Source organism: Equus przewalskii, chromosome 5, assembly GCF_037783145.1.
Source record: "Equus przewalskii isolate Varuska chromosome 5, EquPr2, whole genome shotgun sequence".
In the NCBI taxonomy this organism is placed as follows: domain Eukaryota; kingdom Metazoa; phylum Chordata; class Mammalia; order Perissodactyla; family Equidae; genus Equus; species Equus przewalskii.
In genome coordinates this window covers 34,407,179-34,423,827 of record NC_091835.1, presented here as the reverse complement: position 1 = coordinate 34,423,827, position 16,649 = coordinate 34,407,179, and the positions used below count along the sequence as shown (strand labels likewise).

General features: G+C 44.5%; 1 protein-coding gene across 4 annotated transcripts in view; it reads left to right on the top strand.

Annotated features, from left to right (window-relative positions):
* Nucleotides 1–16,649, top strand: part of ANO2 (anoctamin 2) — a 326,384-nt gene that overhangs the window by 235,386 nt on the left and 74,349 nt on the right. For all 4 annotated transcript variants that reach the window (XM_070618946.1, XM_070618948.1, XM_070618947.1 and 1 more), the window contains 2 exons: nt 5,830–5,904; nt 16,185–16,380. In XM_070618946.1, the coding sequence (XP_070475047.1) occupies nt 5,830–5,904; nt 16,185–16,380 (271 nt within the window). The remainder of the gene's footprint in view (nt 1–5,829; nt 5,905–16,184; nt 16,381–16,649) is intronic.

The following is a 16,649-nucleotide window of genomic DNA, read 5'->3' as shown; positions in this document are numbered from 1 at the left end:
TATTTTTGTGCATATCACTAGTGCCTAGTGCAAGAACAATGCTGAGTACACAGCTGATGTTCAGTGAATGCTTCCTGTATAGAAACAGGAGTACTAACAACTCACAATTATACAGAACTTAAAATTTTCCAAGAACTATCACATATGTGGTATACTCATTGAATGCTCAGTAGGGCAAGTTTACCAGTCTTCCCATAAGAGATGAGGATGGGGGCACAGAGAAATTAGATAATATGCCCAAGCTTGCTTAGCTAATAAAGAGGTAGAGACGGGGAATGAAGCCCAGGTCTTGCATTTCCAAATCCACTGTTTTTTCCTCTCCTTGACACTGCCCCTGAAATATTTGCAGGAACATAGGCTCATTGTATGAACAGTCTAGTAGAAATGGGTCTGACCTTGTGTATTCCTAATCACTTGTTATCAGCTGGAGGTGGTGGGGCAGATGATGATGATGAAGCTGCTGCTGCTGCTGCTGCTGCTGCTGCTGTTTAGTTTCCTGCCGCTGTAGGCCTCCCTAAAGAAAGAGGACCACAGCCTGCTCCCACGGAGGCCCAATCCAGTTGTGCCCCAAGCATGATGCTTACTGATCACCAGGCATTTTTCATCTTTGTTCTTCTTTTTTTGGTTCAGATTAATCTGCATTGTTTAACATTGGTATGACTGAGCATCTCTTCTCCAGAGCCTTGCTTTAAGTGTATCCAGAATATAACAATCTGGATTAAATCCCAGGGGGAATCTGTAGATAACTACCTTCTCAGGAGGTGGAGTGTAACTCCCCACCCCTTAAATGTGGGCTGAACATAGTGACTTCTGTCTAAAGAGTAAAGCACGTAAGGGGAAAAAGAGTGGCTTTACAGTAAGGCAACCTGACGAACACTACCTTCACCAAGCCATCCAGGTTGACATCATCAGTGACAGGTCATATTACAGACTGTACCCTTGATAAGATGTGATGACAACGGCACTTTACCTCTGTGGTCTTCCTCCCCAAAACCCCATAACTTCAGTCTAACTTTGAAAAAACTTCAGACAAGCCCATATTGAGGAACATTCTAAAATTACTTGACAAGTACTCCTTAAAGCTGGTAAGGTCATCAACAACAAGGCAAGTCTGAGAAACTGTCAGTCTAGAGGAGCTAAGGAAACATGATGATGAAATATACTGTGGGATTTGGGATGGGGCCCTGGAACAGAAAAAGAATATTAGATGAAAACTAAGAAAATCCAAATAAAGTAAACTATTTAGTTAATAATAATGTACAATATTGATTCATTGGTTGTGCAAAATGTACCCATGCTAATGTAATAGGGAAAACTGGATGCAGAGTGTATATACACATATATAAATGAGATATATATGTATATTCTCTCTACCATCTTGGAAGCTTTTCTGTAAATCTAAAACTATCCCAAAATAAAAAGTTTATTTAAAGAGAAGAAAGGAAGTAGAGGAAGGAATTCGCATGTTACTGGTGAAAATGCAAAGTGGCGCAGCCATTTTGGGAAACAGTCCCTCAGCTGCTTATAAAATCAAACATACACTTACCCTATGACTCAGCGATTCGTGTTTACCTAAGTGAAATGAAAACCTATGCTCACACCAAACCTGTACACAAATACTTATAACAGCTTTATTCAGAATCTCCAAACACCGGAAACAATGCAAACGTCTCTCAGCTCGTGACCGGTGCGTGAACTGTGGTGCATCCATCCAGTGAGACACTACGAGCAACGGAAGGGAGCAAACCCCTGGGGATGCAGCATGGATGAGTCTCAAATGCATTGCGCTAAGTGAGAGCAGTCAGCTCAAAAGGCTTCACACTGTGCGAATTTACTTCTATGACATTTTGGAAAAGGCAAAACTAAAGGGGCAGACAGCAGATCTTGCCGGGAGCTGGGGATTGGGGGAGGAGACAGACTACAAAGGGACATGGCGGGAAACTGAATGTGATGGAATTGTTCTACCTCCTGATTGTGGTTGTGGTTGCACAACGTACATGTTTAGCAAATCGCGCAGAACTGTGCGTTAATAAAGGTGAATGTTACTATATGTAAATTATATCTTAATTTAAAAATGAAACAAAGAACCCAACTCGAGGGTGACTGCCCACTTTTAGAATTGCTCTCCAAGGGATTTGTTGAATAGTATTCTCACCTATTGAATTTTCAGTGATCTCATTTCGAAGCGTTCAGTTTGCCACCTGTGGTTTTACGTGAACGTCACTGGGTGACTTGCTGTTTGAAGACTTGGAAGTGGTGGCCATAGTCCAGGGACAGACTCCAGACAGTAGAGACAAAGAAACAGGCACAGACCACAGCTGGGGCCGTGTCCTGACAATGGTGACGTCAGCTGTGTGCTTTGATATAATCACGAGCTGGTTAGACCTTACTTTGTATGACATCTTATAGTTGACAGAGCTCTCTCGCAGCAGGAACTCATGTGGTCTGCACAATCCCTCTGCCACTTAGGTGGGACAAGTGTTGTCATCTCTGTTTAAAAGGAGAGGGTGGCGCCAAGACTTCTGACCTCTCTGTGCAGGTGTACTGGCTGGGCCCTCTCCACAGGTTGCCTAATTAATACAAAATGCATGGTAATTTGGCGTGATAGATGTTACCATTTTACAGATCAGGAATATAATTACTTTATAGATAAGGAAACTGAGGTTCTGGGAATTTTGCAAGGTTGCTTGGCCAGTAAGTATTAGAGCCAAGAATTCAGCTCAGATGTTCTGGTTCCAGGTCTACTCCTCTTCCTATTCTTCCACGGCTTTTATGCAGATGTGGTTATTAATGGTGTTTTGCCATGAATCTTCACATCTTTGACGTGCCAGTGAGTGGAGAGTCTTAATTAGCCTCCATCATCAGAGCCAGTGATTATCCGTAGGCTTCTTTGCTCCCTGTCATCTTTATTAGTGACTTTGGGAGCTTGGAAGGCAGGCTGTGATCTTTGTGTTTCTCCAGGCCTCTTGTGTTTGGATAGTGTCTGGATGGATGAGAAGTGTGTGTGTGTTGGAAGCTATGACTTCAGAAAAAAGGGCTCATCGGTATAAACATGAGAGGGGGAGATTTTTCAACGAACGCCAAAACGTCTATATCAAAATTAGTATTCTTCTGTAAGATAGCTGCTTCAACAGACATCCAATTCGATTGCTTTTTAGTTATGTCTCCTTTTTGTGTAAAATAGTAATACCACCATCCTTACCAAAGTTGGGTCTGAAATCCCTTCCCTGTTTCCTTAGTGGTCTCTGAGCTCCCTCTGGGCAGGGCTGGGCCTGCTCCTCACTGTGTCCCCAGGATCCAGACACAAAGCCCAGTCCATCCAAGGTGCTCCAGACTGTGTTTGTTGAGGGGAACCAAACCAAAACTCATTCTCCAGGACAGAGTTGTCACTTCAGGGTAGAGGCTGGTCTAAAAACATCTCATCGTCCTTGGCCCTTGGCCTGAAAGAGGTTGACAACTACCTGGCAAGAAACCTTAGCCAAAACCATCGCAGAGCCATACTACCCCCAGGGGTTTGTTAGGCATCTCACACAATTGTCCTTTTTCCTTTGCGCCCACTTCATTTGGGGCCATATTTCCTGCTTCTCTGCTTGTACTTACTTCTCTTTACCCCATTTCTCCCAGGACTGTATAAACTCTACTCTTAGGGCCACTCTGAACCCAGTCTCACCTTATTCACTGGTGTTTCTCGCCCTCATCTCATGGACCAAGCATAAGTTTTTCTCCCTCTCTTTGCTCTGCTCTTTACCCAGGGAGCCCCACTGGGGAGAAACGGGTAACATGGACCCTGTTAACCGGACTATTCTCTTCCCTACTCACCACTGATATTTCAGAACGTACCTGGTTTGCTGGAGTTTAAGGCAGAACTTCTTATCTCTAGACCAGAGGGCAGAAAAAGAGTCAGAGAATCCTCAAATCCTTCACTATAATTAGGGAGGCCTCAGGAAGAGCCCCACCATGCATCTCCATATTTCTTTTCAGAGTCTCTATTGAGTGTTATTACCCACCTGCCCATCTTCAGTTTTCTTCATCAAAATCGTAGAGGAAAATACCACTAGTGTGAATGAAACTAAGAATTAATATGAAAGAAAAAAGAAAGAAATGCTGCTCTCTCTTAATGTTTGGCCTAATTTAGAAGAATATGAATGAGTCTTGTTCTAGTCCCAATAGAAATAAGTTTATGTGCTCCTGCCAGTCAGAACGGTCACAACATGTATTTATTCTCATTGTGCAATGGAAAGTCTGCTGGGCTAGCAGTCTAGAGACCTGATTCTATCACTAAGTCTGTGAAAAAGTAAGTATCCCTGTTTACATCATCTGTAAATGAAGGTGCTGATAACTAAATGACTTCAGCCTTAACACTCATTTCCACCCCCATTTATTAAGCCAGCTCAGCCCTGTGTTCAGTTCCAGACATGCAATGAGATAGATGCATCATTCCTTTCCTCAAGGTCCCCACAGGCTCACTCCCAAGGTAACCCTCACTCCCAAACCAGCTAGTGATTCTCGAATCCTTGGAGTGTGTGGGTGCTCCCTGTGTTTCATTAGACTGTGAGCCCCCAGGGGCAGTGATTATATACACTTTCTTCTGTCTCCCCACTGAGCCTAGTACCAAAGTCTGCACACAGTGGGCACACAGAGGTTTTTGGAAAGAAGTCTTTTAGGCCAAGAAGGCCCTTAGTCTACAGTACAAGCTTTCAAGGCTAGATGGCACTGTTGCTAGCGCCAAATCAGGGATGTTCTGAAATAGTGGTGAGGAGGGAAGCGAAAATAGAGCCGGGCCTGCACATTCACTTGCTGAGTTTGGTTCAGACTCACTGCAGAAATGCAGAGGGACTCCCACCTTACCAGCAGAGGGCTTGGCCATCTTCATGGCATCTTCACAAACATGGCTTCAGATGGGCTTCACAACAACCTTGGCAGTAGGCAGAATACTGTATCAATTCTAAGTTTGTAGAACCGCAACCCAGAGAGATCAAGCACCTAGACTAAAGTTATACGGCAATTAATTTGCAGAAATTTTCAGCATTCATACCTTGTGGGCATCACCCCACCAAATGAGGGTCTGCAGAGAAGGAGGAGTGTGGTCAGTGATATGACTGTCCCGGGTTAGCGGCCTGTGTGAACCAGATCCAGTCTGAGGGGGGAAAGTTCAGATTCGCAGCCAGACTGACTGCAAAGCATCAGATTGACCTGTACCTTGCAGTGTCTGCATCTGTGACCACAGAAGAACACAGCCATTGTAGAGGAAATAAGTAATACCACATAAAGGTTCTTTGAAGAATAAAAATTGTGGGTAGTTTGCACAATTATTAGGATTTAAGAGCAGTGGTTGATGTTTTATTTAAAGGATAATCTATTTATAAGATGCTTCCCTGTAGTTGGGTTGTATCTGTCATTTGGCCGTTGCTTTATCAAGTTCACATGTTGCTCATTACAATAAAACAAAGAAAACCATCCTGTGCAGTAGGCGGGATAGGTGTCATGACTGTGCCCATTTTACAGATGAAGAAACAGAGGATCAGAAATGTTAAGAGACATGTCCAAGATCACACAGCTGATCTCGAATTAAAACTTCAACCCAAAAGGAGGCTGAAATCAAATTCGTCCTCTTTTCACCATAGTTTTTCCAGGCTATACCAGCTCGTCTAGAAATCACAAAATTAGGAAGGGTATTATTGATATGGACAGTAAGGCATCAGAGACTAGAAAAATGCCCATTTAGAGTGAAGAATGATAAATAATATGCAAATTTATGCAAAATCGAGAGAAAATTAATATCTATTATTTGTACCTTCTGATTATGTCTACCCTCCTGTTTCTCCCCAGGATGATGAAGATAAGCTGACCTGGAAAGATCGTTTCCCAGGTTACTTGATGAACTTTGCCTCCATCTTGTTCATGGTAATTTCCTTGAGGAACTATGACTGCCTATGACTTATGCATGTTAGATCCTGTTCTGTGAATGCTGTGGTGTGTCATTGTATTACACTATGGGCATAGTGAGGGGTTAGCAAAGAGGAAGCCGCAGTCCTACATACAGGGGTAGGATCTTATCTGATAGTGAGTCCACAGCTGGTATCAGTTACCTGAAGAGGGGAAGGTGATTCCCCCAGACAGAAAACCAGAACTGGGAGGGGTTAGTGGTCTTCACTGGTTATAGGAGGGGCTTCTAGATTTCCAGAAAAAAGAGGGTAGAAGGGGGTTCTATCCTCCCAGCCTTGACCACAGATGTTTGAAGTTGGAACTTCCAGGGGGTGGGTTGTGAGATGGTGCCTTCCACACTGAGACAGACCATAACCTTGGAAGAAGTAACCAGGTAAGATGGCTGCAGAATTGTGAAGCCTGTCTGGGGTGCGAGCTGGCTCTCTCTAATGGTTTGTGGAATAGAACAGAGTCTGGAAGCCACAGGAGACAGCCAGCCTGGGCTCTGTAGGCCTGGTTATTCAGCTTCCCTGTAGCTACTGTGTTTATTTTCCTTAGAGTTGGGGAAGGCCTTTTGGAAAGACCCAGCTGGTCTCAGCCGTGTCAGGGAAGGCGAGGACGGAGTCTGTGATTCATTTTTGAGTCAGATCCATAAACTGGTAGCAGATTATTCTTGGGACCCAGGATGCGTGAGCTAACAGTTACTGAAGACGGAGGTCCTGACTGTAGCTGAAGACGCAGTCCTCTCGGAGGGCTCACCTTGGGTCACTAAGTCATCTGCCCCCTTTTATGGGTAGACTCCTTCCGGTATTCAAGACTGGAGCTTCTCTCTTACAAAGGAGACTTGTGTCCTTACAGCGTCTTTAAACAGGACCACACGTTAGTTGTGGCTGGGGGAGGGATTGCTTACTCCAAAAATTGAGGCTGAAAGCATAATAATTTTCTGGACTTACTGGCCAGAGGTAACTCTGACCCCAGCCCGAGGTTATTATTGCCGTTATTATTGTCCTTCATTGAGGACAAAAGAACTGTGTCCTAGTCTCAGAAATTTAAAAGTGAGGGAAGCACCTAATTCAACTCCTCATTTTGCAGACGAAGTACAGAGGTGATGGGTGCCCTGCCAAAACTTAGAAGGCTATGTTTGTTATCTTCTTACTGCTTAACAAAAGCAAGGCATGTAGAGTTTATTCAAGAATACGTGGGTAATTGCAATGTGTTAACCTGGAATGATATAAACTTTAATTTAGCACTTTGAAGCCTCCCACAATATGCATATTGATGTCAAAGAGTTTATTCATTCATTCAAGAAATATTTAGGGGCCAGCCCCGTGGCTGAGTGGTTAAGTTCTCACGCTCTGCTTCAGTGGCCCAGGGTTTCCCCTGTTCGGGCCCTGGGTGTGGACCTAGCACCGCTCATCAAGCCGTGCTGAGGTGGCATCCCACATAGCAGAGCCAGAAGGACTTACAACTAGAATATACAAGTATGTAATGGTGGGCTATGGGGAGAAGCAAAAAAAAAAAAAAAGGATTGGCAACAGATGTTAGGTCAGGACCAATCTTTTTTAAAAAAAAGTTTGTAAGTGGAATGATTCTCTTAAAAAAAAACAAAAAAGAAATATTTAATGGGTGCCAACTATGTACTTGTCACTATTCTTAGGCATTGGGGATAGAGCAGAAAATAAAATAATCCCTCCCTTAAGGAGTTTATAGATAACAAATATGCCCTTAAATAAGAAAGTAGATAGTAACATAGACGTCTATCTCCAGTAGTGGTAGGGTAGGACATTTGTAACATCTCATCTTGCTGAAAATAACAAAACAATTTGGATAATATATTTTTCAATCTTCTGAAATCCTCCGAGGGCTGACAGGATAGTAGGGAACTAGGCTAAACGCTAAGGGAAATGGGAACCGAGGAACCACAGACCCGGGCGCTAATGCTGCTTCTACCTCGAGGACATCTTCCCATCTAGGCGAGCTTGAGCTTTGGTTTTGGTGGTTTTATGGGGCAACGAGGATAGAAGTCATGGGGTATGGCTGGCTCAAAGTAGAGATTCTAAGAGGAAGTCCTCACCAAATTTAATTGGAAATTTAAAGGGCTGTGCTCTCAGAATAAAGATGAAATAGAACTAAACCCACCTCCTCCCTACTTATGGGACTGCAGAGAAAATTATGTTCTAAGTAGAACATGGAGGAAAAAGGAAACAAAACCCTGTCCCTGAGAAGTGGGCATGGGAAATGCCCATTGTGGATTTGCAGCCTGGCTCATCACATGAGAGGGCCAGGGAGCCTCAGGGTGTGAACCTGGTCCAGGACTAGGAGTGCTTCCAGGTGCCCAGCAGAAGCAAATACGAGTTCTCCCTGTGGGGAGCCATATTTATGCTAGGCTTCAAAAAGTCCTCCAAAAGAATTTTTCAAGGGCAATGAAGAGAATAGAGTCAGCAATAACCAATTACACAAGAAGCTAAAGCACCATAAGAAAGAACCAGTGGAAATAGACAGCAAAGACTAAAGATATTGAAATATTAGTCACAGGTTAAAACATTAATCTTGAAAATATCTGCAAAGAATAAGAAACTATTTGAAAGATTTGAAAACACCAATAAATCTGCTAGAAGTGAATATTATAATACATATAATAATGAATATATATAACATATATTATAATAAATATATATATGACCATGGATAGGCTTAATAGCAAATTAGACACAGCTGAAGAGATAATTTGTAAACTGCAACACAGGTTAGAAGACATTATCCGTAATACAGCATAGAAAGGCAAAAGATGGAAATACAGAAGAGAAATCAAAATAGAGTGAGAAGATTTAACATATATTTAATCGCACTACTAGAAAAAGAGGAAAGAGAATAGTTAGTGAATGAGATATAATGACTGATGGTTTCCCAATCTTCTACAGAATTCCAATCCACAGGTCAAAGAAGACCAATGAAACTCAAGCAGAAAAAAGGAAATCTACATCTAGATTCATCACAGTGAAAACATAGAATATATAAGACACTAGAAAAAGCTCAAACAAGGTCAGAAATCAAAAGACAAACTACCTTCAATGAAGAGATTATTAGACTGACTGTTGATTTCTCAGAGCAATTGGAAGTCAGAATACAGTGACACACTCTCTAGATGTGCTGAAAAGAAAAAATTGCTAACCCAGAATTGTGTCCCCAGGAAAAATATCATGTAGAAATATCATGAGGATAAAATGAAGATATTTATAGACAAACAAAAACTGAAAGTTTTCCACCAACTGCATCTTTCATGAAAGGAAATTCTAAGAATGTATTTCAGATGTGATCCCATATGGAAAACCATAGTTTTAAGAAGAATGAGGAGTAATCAAAGTGGTCAATATGTGGGAAAGCCAATATGAACCTTGACTGTGAAGACAATGATGACGTCTCATGAGGTTAAAAATAGAGTAGAATTAAAATATACACAACAATAATATATAATTTGGGTGGGCAATAAATGGAACAATAACATTCTAAGGTTCTTATATCATCTCCTTGACTATTTATATGGAAGTGCAAAGACTAAGCATAGTCAAGACGCTCTTGAAGAGGAATAAGGAGGGATGTGCTGCTCTATCAAATAGAAACATTAGAAAACAACGGTAAGTATGACAATGTGGTGTTATTGTGGGAAGAGATAATTAGATTAAGGCAACAAAACAGAAGATCAAGAGTTAGATCCATGCAAGTGGCACTGCATATGAGTGGAGAGAAAGGAGACCTGAAAGAATTTCATCATGGGGTGTAAAACAGAGAGAAGCCAAGAATGACTCTAAGGTTTTTATCCTGAGCCATGAAAAAGCTGGAGTTATTCTTGACTTAGAGAGGGAAGAATTCTGGAGTTGCTTTCTTGATAGATATAAATCTGGAGTTCAGAGGAGACATCCAAGCTGGGGACCTAATCATGTAATCAGATGGTAGAGATGGTGTTTAAGGCCATGAGATTGTATGAGATCACCAGGGAAATGAGAGCAGAGAGAGAAAAGGCCCAAGGACTGAGCCCCAAGACACTTCAATGTTAAAGTTTGGGAGCATGAGGAGGAGCCAAAAAGAAGATTGCAAAGGAAAGCCAGGGAAGAGTGGGGATTCCTGGAAGCCAAGGAAGGATGGCAAGGCGGGGGGCTGTCTATTGTGTCAGATGCTACTGCTAGGTCAGGAGAGGAGAGGACTGAAAAGAGAAGCTTCTCTGCTGTCTGAGGGAAGAACTTGTATCGTCATCGTTAGCACTGTCAACAGCAGATAGATGACTGCATCCCCATTGACAAATACTGAAAACTGGGTCAGTGGTGGGTCCTCTCCCCCAGAGTCTAGTTTTGTTTTTAATTCCATGGAGACTTCCTAAACCTAGATTGGAAGGTGGGAAAACTTTCTGTGTTGTTTAGAAATAATATATAATTATCTCTTCTTTTATCTCCCCTTTCCCAACCCCACCCAACTCCAAGTCTTGATGCAAATAAGATTCTGTATCAGAACCAAGAACTAATTGAAAATCGCACTATGCCTGGGGTCCTCCAGCTGTAACCAGCAAGTGGTGAGAACTGGAATGTGGGAGCAGGAGCTGGGAGTAGAACGGTGGGAATAGGGCAGAGCCCCGTTCAAAGTTCACAGCTGTCCATCAGGTGCTCTAGGCTAGTCCTGGGTTAGGCTCATTGACTGAGAGAATCACTAACAGCACTCATTTTTACTTTCAAAAATATTCCAGTTCAGACAACAAACTATATAGTCTGCACCTGTTAACTTTAAAAAGTCCTTGTTTTGCACTATTCTCATCTTTTTCAAAAACCGCAACCGTCTAAAGAAAAGGACTTGGCGTTTCCCTAGAATAAGGTGTGGGGTGTGAGATAAAGAGGTCAGGATGGTGTTTATAAAAGATTGTTTTTGTTATGGAATCAGAGTAAGCCAAAGGCATCTACTGTCGAATATTGTCCCTCCTCCACGCCCTGTGACTCAACCTTGGCAGAAGATGCCGAGACCATGGCCATGAGGAAGGTTCTCCAGATGCCAGTCTGGCAGATCAGTTGCGGGTATTTTTCATGGGCTGATGAGAGCAAAGAAATGCCCTGGGGCTGTGTTCATCTTCCCACCTGTGGTACAGACCAGCATGGACAAAGATGAATTTACTCTTTCTTCTCCAACTCAGTGTATTGAGCTAAAGTTTCTTTCCTTTTTGAATTAACCCTCTTTTTGTTTTCTTTTTATACGGGAAAGGATTCTCAGAGGCAATGTCCTTTCTCTAGAGCTAGGTGCCTGAGCTTTCTTCCTATGCCCATGACAGTCATTTACTTGTGTTTACTTCTTGGGAACCAGCCATCAGAAACCCTCCTCTGTCACTTGGGTTATTAGCCTCCTAGCCTGCTAACTGCTCTCCCTGCTTTTACACTGTGCCCTACAGCTCAGCAGGCTACTGACCTTTTTACAGTCTAGGTCAAATCATGTCACCCCTCTGCTCAAAACTCTCTAGAGGCTTCCCATCTCCTGAGGTGTAGAAACCGACATCCTTGTGCTACAGGGCTGACCTTCCTCCTTGTCCACCCCGCCCCCATCTCCTGCTCCAGCTGCATCTCTGCCCCTTGCTCCGTCTACTTCAGCTCCCTCTGCCTGAAGCTTTCTCTCCTGTTTCCTCCTTTAGGTCCTTGCTGAAATGTCGCCTTTTCACCCAGGCCTTTCCTGACGAGCCTGTGTTAAATTGCAGCCTGTCCCTGTGCTCCTGTGCTGTGCTTCATTTGTTTCTATAGCATTTATCACACCAGATATACTACATAGTTTACTGTCTATCTTTCTCTGCTAGAAGATCAACATCATGAGGGCAGAAATTTCCATCTGTTTTGTTCACTTTTATATCCTTGACACCTAGAACTGTGACTAGCACCTAGAAGGCACTCAAGACATATTTTCTGAATGACTGAATGAGAAAATAAATTAATTAAAGAGATGCCAGAGACAGCTTAATATGTCAATGATAAAATCATTAGTGTGTGCATTTTTTTGACTGGAGCTGCTGTCATGTGCCACGGCCTAGACTGGGCACTGTCCCCTGGTTCAGTAGAGGTGGCTTCTGCCTTGTGCATTTCTACTTGCTCCTCCTTATTCTTTCCTCCAAGCCTTTTCCAAAGGAAACTGTCAAAAAGCTGCTTCTGTGGAGTTTCTCTGTCTAATCCCCGTGCCCTCTGCTCAGAGCATAGCAGCAGCTGGTCAGCTGAGGCCTGTGACTCTGTGCAGCTTCTACCAGCCTCATCCTTGCGTGCATGCAATGGTTTTCTCAACTCTGCTTCAGAATGCACGTCCTGGAGGGTAGGGACCTGGCCAGCTCTCCTTCCTGTCTGTCTCGTAGTGTGAAATAGGAGTCTGGACTTGCTTCCATTGCAATTTGGCTACACCCAAAAGTAAAGCTATGGGATTAAAACACCATAAGTAACAGAGACAATGAAACTGTGACCATGTACACGGATCAGCAAATCTTTACCAAACTGGTTCCACGCGTGAGGCACCTCTTTAAAATGGCGTGAGACACAGAATGCAGCACAAGACTAATCCCTGCTTTTGGCCTAATTGGGGGAGACTGATCACAAACATGAAATATACCCAGCGCGTGGTTTGCACAGTAAGTGATTGGAAAATATTTGTTGAATTTAATTAAAAATTTCAATAATGCAGCCACAAGTGGTGAAAATAGTACAGGACTTAATGCCAAAAGACTGAGTTCTAATGACTCAGATGAGGTTATAGAGTGGAGCCATGCAGCATCGTTCAATTCCTGGGTGTCACTAAATCGCATCTACAAAAGGCATATCTTGCATGATTGTTGCAAGGATTAGTGCTAGCTAAGATGTGCATTGAACAATGACATTGAGACGGCACAAATAGGTTACCAGTTGTTGATGATGTTGTTACCACCATTAGCATCTCAGCTTTGCCGTGTGCCCTCCAGACCTTGGACCAGTCCACTTGCTGCTTCTTGGGTCTCCGTTTCCTTATGCTATATGAGAGCAAAGGCTGGACATGGACGATCCCTAAATGCTAAAATTCCTTAATTCCTACCATGACTCAGGAGACTAGGGTTGTAGTCCTGGCTTTGTGACCTTGAACAAATCACTTCACTTTCCACACCTCTTCCTTCGTCTGCAAAATGATCATGGGACTGGGTTGGTACTCTCCACGCTTTTCCAGTTTTAAAATTGTGAATCTTGAGGTGCTTGTGAGAAACACTGAGGGAGAGGTTCAAATCCTGATTTCTATATAGCGGGATAGAAAATCAAGACCAGAGAAGTTCAGATGGCACAGAATGGCACTGGAGGGCTGGGGAGGAGCATGTTGGAGGCGGGGCCGGGCGGAAGGCAGGATGGGCAAAGGGCTTTCTTAAGTGAGTGGAGCAGTGCCTCTCCAGCTTGAATAGGCATCTCGTTAAAAGGCAGGTGGTGAGTCAGTAGGTCTGGAGTTGTGCTTGAGACTCTGATCAAGCTCCCAGCTGACGCAGCAGGTCTCCGGATCATACTCTGAGTGGCAAGAAGAGTGTTTCTTCCCCATTTGAGCAGCTGGGCCTCTCAGAGAAGGAGAATAGAGCTGATCTCCTCCCTACTCATCCCTCCATGCCCCACCCCCGGGACCCTAAAGCAAAGGATGTTTTTGCCATTGTTGCTTTTCCCAAGTCATTCCCCCATCACAATCCCAAAGGCACACATACGCTCGCTCACTCTTCGGTGCCCTGGCGTCCCCCGCCTCATCGATACTTCCATCGCTGGCCTTCACTGCAAAAGTGATTTTGGGGGAAAAGAATCTCACACCACATTTTCCAGGCCCTTAGTGTCTGGCAGTGACAATCCCAGAGGACCAGGAAGTGAAAATGTCTACATTGTTGGAGAGGGTGATGTCATGTCCAGGTTTTCCCACTTACATGGGAGTCATTCCTCCCTTGGCCTGGAGGCTGGGCCTTCTGCTGCTCCGGCCTGACACTGCACCAGAAGAGGGGCCTCCCACAGGGTGTTTTTCCCATCTAACCTCTCCTCCACCCTGACATACATGCATGCATGCACATACACATGCACACACATGTGTGCACACACACACACACACCCTCCTGCCACCCAGAGAACTGCCTTCCTGCCTTCTTACCAAGGGCTTCTTTTTTCACCCCATGGCCCACAGGGCAAATACTACTATTCGTAAAGCACACGGAAGGAACAGCTGAGGCTGCCACCAGTGCACCCCAGGCATCAGCACCCCCGGGCACCCTGAAGACGTCCATACCTTGACATGTCTGCAACCCATTCACCATTGGCAGCCCACAGTGTCACTCACACTGCTTGCAAAGCACTGCCCAAGACACAGTTCCCTCCCCTCCCTTTCCCTCCCCTCCCCTCCTCTCTCATCTCCTCCTCTCCCCTCCCCTCCTCTCCCCTCCCCTCCTGTCTAGGAAGGGGATGTGGGGTCAGGGGCAGTTTGTTTCATCAGAGGGAACCTTTTGCCTGTCCTATTTTCTCCCCATGTTCTCCACTTAGCCCTTCACAGCCAGTGCTGCCCCCATTCCCAGACCCCAGAAGCAACAGGACCTGAACAGTGTCCTTTGCAGAAAGAATTCTAAGAAAGAGACTTCACTTGATGGAGACAAATTTGAATTTTGCTCTGAGTAGATTCCACCCCTCGCAGTTCCTTCTCCTCCCTCTGCCCTCTCGAAGGCTCACTCAGGGCACTTTCTTCTCCTGACATCCTTGTGCTTTGTGCAGATGGCCCTTCCTTGGCTGTGATGGGAGAGGAGAGGGAGCTGCCTGGGAGAGCGCCTCATTACTCTTAGGTTCTAGAAAGAGGAAATGGGGGGTCCCTTTGAGGTCAAGTGCCTGGTAAACTTTCCTTTTAAACACAGCAGCCAGAGATTTCTGCACCAAATGAGAAATCTGAGTCCTCCATTTCAAATTGCTTGGTAGAGAAATTTAGAGTGATATTTTATTCGCCCTGAGGACTAAGAGTCTAAATCTCTTATTTCTGATTTCTCCCCGTTTTCTCCTCTGGGCAGTCTTCCCACACCCACCCCATTAAGCTCGAACTCACCCTTTCTCAGCTCACACCCCTTCAATGGCTCCCTATTTCCTTTCTTTGAAGGCCCACTTTAAATTCCACTTGCTCCACACGTGTTACAGAACCGGGTTCACTTTTGCCTGCTGCCCAGAAGGCCAGACACTGAGACGATGAGATTGAAGCAGCGAGAGGGTTTACTCACAAGGCAGCCATGTGTGGAAGCCAGAGCACGAGTCTCAAATCTACTTCCCCAAAAACAGGGACTCAGGGATATTTATGGGATGGGGGGCAAGGTGGTCTGAAGTGTGGAGAGAGGTGGTTGGAGGTGAGGACAGGTGAGGGAATTGATGATCTACACAAGCATAGTCAGACTTCATGTCTCTTCATGGGACCCATGTTCACAAAATGGCGGCGTGAGCATGATCTGAGGGTGGAGTTTTTAGCCTCTTGACGTCAAAAGGTCGCCTATTGGACATCTGCGTGAGCCCAGTTGATGGGTTGGTGGTCTCAACCGGCCTGGGCTGGACAAGGAGTTCTAATTCCTGAAAAACAGCTCAGACACCCATTACCATGGTGACCCAGGCTCCAGGGAGATGTTGTCTATAGGAGCCTAGTGGGAGGCAGACAGCATAGTGCCTAAGCAGCACAGTTAACAGTGGGCGGGTTAAACAGCTAAAAGCTACAATCAGTAATTGCAAAAAGGAAACAAACCTTTAGTTCCTAGCTACTTAATCATCAATGGCTAACTCTTTGCCAGTTCAGCTGTTCCCTGACCACCCACATCTGCTTGCCGCACTGTACTCTCAGTTCCTTTAATGGCTACAGTCTTCATTTACCACTTAATTCATTCTTGGTTATTATTTACTATGGTTTAATAGGAGTTCACTTTATCTTCGTAGTAGACTGAAAGCTCCCTAATTAAAGAAATCATGTGTGTGTTGTACATTCCACAGTCTCCAGCGTTTCCATCCTTAGTTTTCGTGGTGTGTCATCGGCCATTTAGAATCTGATAGAAAATGGCAGCCGTTCTCTCCTGGAAAACGCACCCACACTGAGAATTTGCGTGGGAGTTCAGAGGGTCTGCAGTTTCTTTGTTGCCTACCCATGGCCTCCAGATTAATACACTTGACACAGCAGATAGTACTGTTGGCTGAGCAAATAACAGGTGCTCAATAATTGTCCGCTGAGGTGTGACTCTCCCTATTTGTCCTGAACAGATTGCCCTGACGTTCTCGATTGTCTTTGGGGTCATTGTGTATCGGATCACCACTGCAGCTGCTCTGTCTCTCAACAAGGCCACTCGCTCCAATGTCCGGGTGACAGTGACAGCAACGGCGGTTATCATCAACCTCGTGGTCATCCTCATCCTGGACGAGATCTATGGTGCCGTGGCCAAGTGGCTCACCAAAATCGGTACTGTGTCACCAAACCCCATGTTTGCCCTAGGCTCCTGTGAATGTGGTCAATTCACTATGTGCAAGGGTTTGGGTGGTAAAGACCCAAAGTGAATAAAAGGACAGGAAGGAGACGTTTCGTGCAGTGCGTTTTAGTTGGATAAATGAGTAAGTACAGTAGTTCTCTACTTGTAGGGCCTACCAAGGGCCTCCCCTCAAGGCAGAAATCCTTCCTGTGACATTCTCTGTCAATAGTCCTCCGGCCCAGGTCCTTTGCCTCACTTTCCC